At 39.9% G+C, this 10370-nt stretch overlaps 1 protein-coding gene across 5 annotated transcripts in view; it reads right to left on the bottom strand.

Moving 5' to 3' along the window:
* HERC2 (HECT and RLD domain containing E3 ubiquitin protein ligase 2) overlaps positions 1-10370 on the bottom strand; it is a 341529-nt gene that overhangs the window by 65428 nt on the left and 265731 nt on the right. For all 5 annotated transcript variants that reach the window (XM_004372619.2, XM_023727841.1, XM_023727839.1 and 2 more), the window contains one exon: positions 1127-1318. In XM_004372619.2, the coding sequence (XP_004372676.1) occupies positions 1127-1318 (192 nt within the window). The remainder of the gene's footprint in view (positions 1-1126; positions 1319-10370) is intronic.

The following is a 10370-nucleotide window of genomic DNA, read 5'->3' as shown; positions in this document are numbered from 1 at the left end:
GGAGAATTTGGGTTAGGCCCCTCAGACTGCCAAACTGTGGAGGCAGAGCAAGGCTTTGATACATGAGAGCCCTTTGAGAAACCCAAAGGCTGTTAGGACTCATCAATCCTATTGCTAAGATTTACTGTTGTGACACTTAAACTTTATACTCTAGATCTTTGGACTAGACTAATTAAATAGCGAATTGCATATATGGCTATTTAAACATAAATAAGTTAAAGTTAAATAAAATTAAAACTTCAGTTCCTCAGGTACACTGGCCATATTTCCAGTGTTCAACAGCCACGTGTAACTGATGGTTCCTGTACTAGATAGCTCAGATACAGAACATTTCCACCACTGCAAAAAGTTCTATTGGACCCAGTGCTAGCAAACATTAAAACACATTATAAAGTTATAGCACTTAGTATACACTGGCATACTTAGTATACACTGGTACTGCAGCATAAAGAGTTACATCAAAGGAACAAAAACGAATCCATAAACAGACCCAAATATATATATGTAAGAATTTAAAATACGATAAAAGAGGTTCACAAATCACTAGGGAAAAGATGGATTATTCAATAAATGATATTGGGACAACCGATTTGCCATACAGGAAAAAATAAAGTTGGATCCCTCCCTTATTCCTTACATCAAAGATAAATCCCAGACAGGATAAAAATGTATTATGTTATAAATAAAACTGTAAGAATGATTAGAGGAAAACTTGGGAGAATTTCTTTAAAACAATGTCATATACATAAGCATTTCTTCAGCATAACACAAAACCTAGAGGCCACAAATGAAAAAACTGGCAGATCTCATTACATAAAAATTAGAAAGTTCGACATTAGTATAAATATCTGAATAATTTTAAAAAGCAAACTCAGGAAAAATCACACAACGTAACAATAAAAAGGGGGTATTTTAAGAACTCTAACAAATGAATAAGAAAAAATCCTCAAACTGGCTCCACAATGGGTAAAGGATGTCACTAGGATTTTAACCACATGTTGTTTCAGGAGGAATCCTTCTGAACTACTGCCACTAGAACAAAAGTAAGCAGAAGGTACTGTGTACTGCCAACAGCAGTGTCCCTGGGAGAAGGCCGCCCCAGGGCTGAGAAGAGAGCATGACTCACCTGGGGGTATGCAGTGCCCATGCCAGACAGAACAGCTGAGAGCACATCCTTGCCCCTGTCCCCAGCCCGGCTACAGACAGACAGCTTGAGCAGGTCCACCAGGACCCGGGTGTCATCTGCTACTAACAGACTGGTGAATTCATCCAGGTACTGAGGTTCTGGACCTGATGCTTTATTTTGGCTTTCAACATCCTAAAAAGTTAAAACAATTGAAATGATTAATGAAACACTGAGAGATAGTCATCAATTTACCCATAAACTCGAGACATGTGAATAACAATGATGAGTAAGGGACTTTATGAGGCATTAAAGACCATGAAACACCGTTATTAATTAAGAAATAACAAGCACCCAAATCTCCACCATCCCACGCATCTGTCAGTTTGTCATACTGTGGTGGCTTTCGTGTTGCTGTGATGCTGGAAGCTATGCCACCAGTATTTCAAATACCAGCAGGGACACCCATGGTGGACAGGTTTCAGTGGAGCTTCCAGACTAAGACAAACTAGGAAGAAGGAGTTGGCGGTCTACTTCTGAAAAAACTTGCTAGTGAAAACCTTATGAATAGCAGCAGAACACTGTCTGATACAGAGCCAGAAGATGAGCTCCTCAGGTTGGAAGATACTCAAAATACAACTGGGGAAGAGCTGCCTCCTCAAAGTATCATTGCTGACGTCAGATGGATCTTGGCTGAACATCGACCTTAATGACATGGATGGAATCAAGCTTTGGGGACCTTCATTTACAGATGTAGTATGACTCAAAATGAGAAGAAACAGCTGCAAACATGCCTGAATAACAGGAACATGGAATGTACAAAGTATGAATCTAGGAAAATTGGAAATCGCCAAAATTGAAATGGAATGAATAAAAACAGATATCCTTGGCATTAGTAGGCTGAAATGGACTGATACTGGTCATTCTGAATCGGACAATCATATGGTCTACTATGCCAGGAATGACAAATTGAAGAGGAATAGCACTGCCTTCATCGTCAAAAAGAACATTTTGAGATCTATCCTGAAATACAGCCAGGTCAGTGATAGGTAATATCCATACGCCTACAAGGAAGACCAGTTAATAGGACTATTCAAATTCACGCACCAATCACTACTGCCAAAGATGAAGAAACTGAAGATTTTTACCAACTTCTGCAGTCTGAAATTGATCAAACATGCAGTCAAGATGCATTAATAATTATGAAAGTCAGAAACCAAGAAGAAACAGGAGTTGGAAAATGTGGCCTTGGTGATAGAAACAATGTCGGAGATCTCATAGCAAATATATTTTTTCAACAACATAAATGGTGACTATACACATGGACCTCACCAGATGGAAAACACAGGAATCAAATCCACTACATCTCTGGAAAGAGGCAATGGAAAATCTCAATATCATCAGTCAGAACAAGGCCAGGGGCCAACTGTGGAATAGATCATCAAATTGCTCATATGCAGATTCAAGCTGAAGCTGAAGAAAATTAGAACAAGTCCATGAGAGCCAAAGTACAACCTTGAGTATACCCCACCTGAATTTAGAGACCATCTCAAGAATAGATTTGATGCACTGAACACTAATGACCAAAGACCACATGAGTTGTGGAATGACATCAAGGACATCACACATGAAGAAAGCAAAAGGACATTAAAAAGACAGGAAAGAAAGAAAAGGCCAAAATAAATGTCAGAAGAGATTCTGAAAATTGCCCTTGAAAGCAGAGCAGCTAAAGTGGGAAAAAAAAAAAAAAAAAAGATCACATAAAAGAGCTGAACAGGAGATTTCAAAGGGCAGCTTGAGAAGACAAAGTAAAGTATTATAATGAAATATGCGAAGACCTGGAGTTAGAAAACCAAAAGGGAAGAACATGCTTGGCATTTCTCAAGCTGAAAGAACTGAAGAAAAAAATTCAAGCCTCCAGTTGCAATATTCAAGGATTCTATAGGGAAAACATTGAACGACACAGGAAGCGTCAAAAGAAGATGGAAGGAATACACAGAGTCACTGTACCAAAAAGAAATGGTCCATGTTCAACCATTTCAGGAGGTGGTATATGATCAACAATCAATGATACTAAAAGAAGTCCAAGCTGCAGAGAAGAAACTGGCAAAAAACAAGGCTCCAGGAACTGAGGGAATACCAACTGAGATGTTTCAACAAATGGATGCAGCATGGGAAGTGCCAACAAATTCAGAAGACAGCTACCTGGTCAGCCGACTGTAAGAGATCCATATTTGTATCCATTCCAACGAAAGGTGATCAAACACAACACAGAAATTATTGAACAATATCATTAATAGCACACACAAGTAAAGTTTTGCTGAAGATCATTCAAAAGCAGCTGTGGTAGTACATCGACAGGGAACTGCCAAAAATTCAAGCAGGATTCAGAAAAGGACATGGAACATAGGATATCATTGCTAATGTCAGATGGATCCTGGCTAAAAGCAAAGAATACTAGGAAGATATTTACTTGTGTTTATTGACTATGCAAAGGCATTTGACTGTGTGGATCATTAATAAATTATGCATAACATTGCGAAGAATGGGAATTCCAGAACACTTAATTGCGCTCATGCAGAACCTGTACTTAGACCAAGAGGCAGTCATTCAAACAGAATAAGCGGATTCTGTGTGGTATAAAGTCAGGAAAGGTGTGCATCAGGGTTGTGTCCTTTCACCATACTTATTCAATCTGTATGCTGAACAAATAATCTGAGAAGCTGGACTATATGAAAAAGAATGGGGCATCAGGATTGGAGGAAGACTCATTAACAACCTGCGTTATGCAGGTGACACAACCTTGCTTGCTGAAACTGAAGAGGACTTGAAGCACTTACTGATGAAGATCAAAGACCACAGACTTCAGTATGGATTACACCTCAACAAAAAGAAAACAAAAATCCTCATAACTGAATCAGAAAGCAACATCATGGTAAATGGAGAAAATATTAAAGTTGACAAGCATTTCATTTTACTTGGATCCAAAATCAATGTTCATGGAAACAGCAGTCAAAAAATCAAACAATGCATTGCATTGGGCAAATATGCTGCAAAAGACCTCTTTAAAGTGTTAAAAAAGCAAAGATGTCACTTTCAGGACTAAGGTGTGCCTGATCCAAGCCATGGTGTTTTCAATCACCTCATATACATGTGAAAGCTGGACAATGAATAAGGAAGACTGAAGAAGAATTGATGCCTTGAATTGTGGTACTGCCAAAGAATATTCAATATACCATAGACTGCCAGAAGAATGAACAAATCTGTCTTGGAAGTACAGCCAGAATGCTCCTTAGAAGCAAGTACGGTGAGACTGCATTTCACGTACTTTGGACGTGTTATCAGGAGGCACCATTCTCTGGAGGACATCATGCTTGGTAAAGTAGAGGGTCAGCAAAAAAGCAGAAGACCCTCAACGAGATGGGCTGACACAGTGGCTGCAACAACGGGCTCAAGCGCAACAACGATTGTGAGAATGGCGCAGGACCAGGCAGTGTTTTGTTCTGTTGTACATGGCATCGCTATGAGTCAGAACCAACTCGACGGCACCTAAGAACAACAAGTCTCCACCCAAGCCATGTATTATGTTTTCAAGACCAGGTTAACTATTTTACAAATTACCAATAGCATTTGTCAAAAATAAATGCCTTAAACTATGAAGAAATGATAACTGACTACTGAGATCACGTTCATATCATAGGTATTTGTTACGGGAAGAGATTGGAATGAAGTCACACCATGTAATAAATAACCCTCCCCCTTAAGTTATGCATGGGGATTTGCTACTGACTAAATTTGAACCCTATAGTTTTACATGTTTTGTCTAAATCATCTCCGTAATTCTTTCCTAGAATCTTACTTGCATGTTATACATTATCCACAATCTTTCACTCGTGTTCTTTGAAAAAGCTAACAGATAAAGCAATGAAAAAGCTAACAGATAAAGCAAGAGTCTTCTTTCTACCAACTCTTCTCTATTCACAGCATGTCAGCCAAAACACATGCAGCATTTTTGATAATTTTATCTCCTTCACCTTTGACGTACAGAGAAGGGCCCCACTTGCTGGTCCATGGGCCATTTCCCCAGCAGCCCAGGCCATTCCATCTACCCTCACCCAGGAGGGCCCTGTCATCAGCAGGCTGCCCAGCGAGACCCCACCACTCACTGGTCTAGCACAAAAGAGCCTCTTAGAGGCTGGCACTAGGGTTGGCTTGTGGAGAGGGAACCATCAGAGCTGAGATATCCCAAAGCTTCTGCCCTTGTAACGAGTGAGAATTACGATGACTATGTGCTGACAGGGGAGGACACAGGCCCTTCCAGTTCCCTAGGCAGAGTTTGGCTTGCCAAAGGAAGAGCAAGGAGACAGAGAATTGCCTGTTCTCTTCTGCTCTTTGGATCTCCGCAAAACCAGTGCAAGCTCTCCCCAGAAACAGAAACAAGCTAGGGGGAAGCGCAACCCCACACAGTGGCCTTAAACGGACCCCACCCAACTGTAAAGCCCATCAGACACCCAGGTCGGCAGCTCTTCAATTGCACATTTCTGCACTAGGAACAAGGTTTCTCCCTTTAAGAAAACAATCCTGTATCTAATAACCAAAATATATATAAAATGTCAACAAATTAACAACAAAAAGACAAACTAATCAAAAAATGGGTGAAGAATTTGAACAGATATTTCACCAAAGAGGATATTCAAATGGCCAACAAACACATGAAAACACACTCAACGTCACTGGACATCAGAGAGATGCAAAAGAAAACTATAATGAGATGCCCTTTCACCTCCATTAAAATGGTAAAAGGAAAGTAACAAATGTTGGCAAGGATGTGGGGAAATTGGAACCCTTATCCATTGCTGGTGAGAATGTAAAGTGGTAGAGCCGTTGTGTAAAACAGTGTGGTGGTTCCTCAGAAAACTAAAAACAGAACTACCATATGACCCAATTCCACCAATAGGAATATACCTAAGGGACATAAAAGAAGATATTCGAACTGACATACGTACACCAATTTTTCTTGCAGCACTATTCACAATAGCCAAAAGATGCAAACAACCTAAATGCCCATCAACAGACAAACAGATAAACAAAGTGTGGTACATACATACCATGGAATACTACTCAGCCAGTAGGAGATATGAAGTCTTGATACATTCTACAATATGGATGGAGCTTGAAGACATTATGCTGAGTAAAATAAGTCAATCACCAAAGGACAAATACTGTATGACCTCACTTTTATAAAAATACAAGAACAGGCCTAGTTTATTAGTGATTACTGGGGTAGAGGTGGGGAGAGAGAGGGCTGCTGCTAATGGAGTACTGACTTTCAGTTTATGGTGATGGAAAAATTGCATTGATTAATGGTAGGGCTGCACAGCTGATTAACTGCTGTCAATAAGTTGTACACTTGTAAAAAGCTGAATTGGCAAATGTTGTTTGATATGTATTTTTACAAAAAAAAAAAAAAAAAAAAAAAAAGCAGCTGCCAAGGCTGCTTATGTACAACCAAACACCTCATGGAATTTGGTTTCCTGGTTTGGAGGTTTAGGATCATGTCATGGCTTCACGGGACATCCCATTAATTGACCTAATATCGTGTTCATGCTTTGGTTCTACGTCCTAGTCTGTTGTATAGTGCCTGGGGTCTTAAAAGCTTGCAAGCAGCTATCTATGGTACAACAACTGGTCTCTATTCTTCTGAAGCAACAGAAGAAGGAGAGTCAGTAACAGTAGCAGGATATGGAATGTGTGGTTACTTGTCTTCAGGAACAACTGCCTCCTTTGCCATGAGACCAGAAGAGCTGAATGGTGCCCAGCTTCCATCACTGAACATTAGAAGAATCTATAGAAGAATCCTGATCAAATGGGGAAAAAATGCAGAACATAATTTCAAATTCTCAAAGAATCCAGACTTAACAAACCAGACTGGATGAACAACCAAAGCTATTGCCTGGAGCTAATCATTAAACCTCTAACCAAAAATATCCCCGGAAGTCTTCTTTAAACCAAACAATAGTTTAGCTTAATTAGTAAATGACGTCTGCCTTGAGCATTATGCTATCTATATACGCTCTATCTATAAAGGATCAAATTGACAACAGCAACTTGAAAGGTTAGATAGGAAGCGTAGGGGACCCTGAGTTTATACTATGGGGGAAGAACAATTCAGAAAGGGAGGGGGAAAATGGTTGTACAATTTGAAAAATGTAATCTATGTACCTGAATTGCACATGTAAAAATTATTGAATTGGTGTATGTTCTACTGTGTATTATTTTCAACAACAAAAAAAAATAAAATTATTAAAAAAAAGAAACAATCCTGGGGGACCTCATACCATCAAGAAAACAGTGCCAGGAGCAGAGCGCATCCTTTGGACTGGGGTCCCTGCACCAAGAAGCTCCTAGTCCAGGGGAACACTGATGAGAAGGCCGACAGAGAGAAAAAGCCTTTCCCTGGAGCTGACACCCTGACTTTGGACTTTCAGCCTACTTTGACTGTGAGGAAATAAACTTCTCTTCATTAAAACCAAAAAAAAAAAGAAAATCAAGACTACCCCTTTGGAATCCCCCCAAAACAGTGCTATAACCCTCTGAGCAGTCTTCCTTCTCTTGGCTCATCTTTGGGGTCTTCCCGATCTTCCTTAAAATGCTTGATCCATCTAAAAACTATTGTTTTTATGTGGGTTAGCATTCCCATAAACTTGTTGTAAAGCTTCGATGACTTGGAGGGATGTCCACTAGAGTTTTGTTAAAAATTTGGTACTAAGCCTAACCTCAAAATCGTTTTTTTTTTCCCATGGCTTTTTCTTGAAGGCATCCTAACGAGACTAAACAAACAAACAAAAAAAACCCATTGCCGTTGAGTTGATTCCAACTCATAGCAACCCTATAGGACAGAGGAGAACTGCCTCATAGGGTTTCCAAAATGCAGCTGGAGGATTCGAACTGCCGACCTTCAGGTTAGCAGCTGCTCTCTTGACCACTGCGCCACCAGGGCTCCAACAATACTAAGACAAGTGTATTACTGAGGGAGCTTGTCTGCAGCCATCCACTGATTGCAGAGACAAGTTTAAACACGTTTTGTTTGGAATAAACCCTTGTATGTATGAACTGGAACCCTAGTAGCAACACTTTTTGTCATCCTCGTATGTATTTAAAATTATTATTCCTGCTCACCATTTGGTAAACAGACCCTTCTAATATGAAAGTTCAAGGCTTTTTCTTTTTATTTATTTTTAATTTTTTTATTGTACTTTAGATGAAGGTTTACAGACCAAACTAGTTTCTCATTAAACAATTAATACACATTTAAAAAAAGAAAGAAACAATCCTGCTCCTACTTCTGCATGGTGAAATTCACCAGAAATGATAACATTCCAGAATCTGACTCAATGAAGAACAGCAGAAGCATTTAGCAGAACTGATTATTTGCATAAGACAACTCTGGCCTTGCAACTGAAAAGGTACCCAATTTTATTTTTGGTGGGGCAGGGTGATTAAAAAAAAAAAACAGAAACAAGTCTGGAGAAATTGCTTTAAAAAGTCACTACCAGCACGTCTTTGATCATGAGTTATAGCCCAACGTCAACATGAATACTACTTTGTCATAATATGTGAGTCAAACTCAGACTGAAATTATTAGAATTTAGGGGGTATAATCTGAATAATGCCACCTATGTCTAATCTATGAGGTAGCAAAATGTTGCTTTCTTCAGAATAATCTCTGGATTAAACCCTTATCCTAGGCGAGTGTCAAAAATCAGAAACTGATTTCAGACACATAATAAATGGTAATTTTCTTATTACTGTAGATGATATGAATAATTTCCACAGGACATATTTTTGCCAGCACTAGCAGCACAGTAAACCAACAGTTTCAGATGGAATTAGAAATAATGCCTGTTGGTCCCAGATAGCATGGGCTAGCAAGGGAAGTCATCGCTAAGCAGGGTGAGGAGGATGTCCACATGTTGGGGTGGCCAGAGCTCCAGAGGCAAGGGAAGTAAGGAAAGCATCCATGCTTTGGGGCAGCCTGCATGGGGGGTAGGGGTCACAATTTCAGCAGGGCAGAGGTCATCTCTGGCTGTGACTGTCAGTGACTGTACAGGGGAAGAAGGAGGAGGAATGGCAGCCAAGATGGGAGGCTGGTTCCATAAGGGATTCAACCAGTCAGTCAATAATAGGAGCCAGCTTCCTCACTTTCAGAGAAGGGAGTTACAAATACGGAGAGGGAAAAAACTAGAATGAATCCTGTCCTGTTGGGTTAGAATTGGCTGTACCAGTTTAAATTAGTGGTTTTCCATATACCGAAATACTGATGTAAATATCTATTGTGTGTGTACACACATACATACTTATTCCTTAGCTCTGCCCACTAAGAGGGCTCAAGAATAATAACACCCCAGTAGCAATGAGCACTACTCAATACCATTCTCCACCAAAGAAAACCAGAACTTCTTGGAGTTCATTTCTCTGTTGGAGCATTAAATATCTTGTTGAGCTTGGAACACTGTGTTGTGCCAGAAAGCAAGGAAACACTCAAACAATGGTGAGAACATGTCAAAAAGACACACAAAATTCTACCCAATGTTTTTTAAAAAAAATTAGCACTTTCAAAAAACAGAAGAGGAAGGAACATTTCCCAACTCATTCTCTGAGGCCCCAATACCAAAACCAGACAAATGCATCACAAGAAAAGAAAATTACAGATCAATATCCTTATGAATGGAGCCCTGGTGGTGCAGTGTTAAGAGCTTGGCTGCTAACCAAAAGGTCACTAGTTCGAATCCACCAGCCACTCTTTGGAAACCCTATCGACTCGATGGCAACGGGTTTAATTTTTTTTTTTTTTTTTTTTTTGTATCCTTATGAATAAGATGCAAAAATTCTCACAAATATACTAGCAAACCAAATCCAGCAAAACACAGAGTGACCCACTAACTATAGGTATGAAAGGGGCCAGGGTGAGGCCAAACCCTGTGGGGTTGGAATGGAATCAAAAAGTATCAAAGACAAGAAATCCTCGTGTGTATGCCTGTCTGTCTGTCTGCTGAGAGGACCTAAACCAAAAAACCAAGCCACCACCATCAAGTCAATTCCAACTCATAGCAGCCCTACAGGAGAGGGTATAACTGCCCCACAGGTTTTCCAAGGCTGTAAATCTTTATGGGAGCAAATCTTTCCCCTGTGGAGCAGCTGGTGGGTTTTAACAGCCGACCTTCAGGTTCGCAGCTGAGCACTTTAA

Source organism: Trichechus manatus, unplaced genomic scaffold (assembly GCF_000243295.1).
Source record: "Trichechus manatus latirostris isolate Lorelei unplaced genomic scaffold, TriManLat1.0 scaffold00019, whole genome shotgun sequence".
NCBI lineage: Eukaryota > Metazoa > Chordata > Mammalia > Sirenia > Trichechidae > Trichechus > Trichechus manatus.
This window is presented reverse-complemented; position numbering and strand designations above follow the sequence as displayed.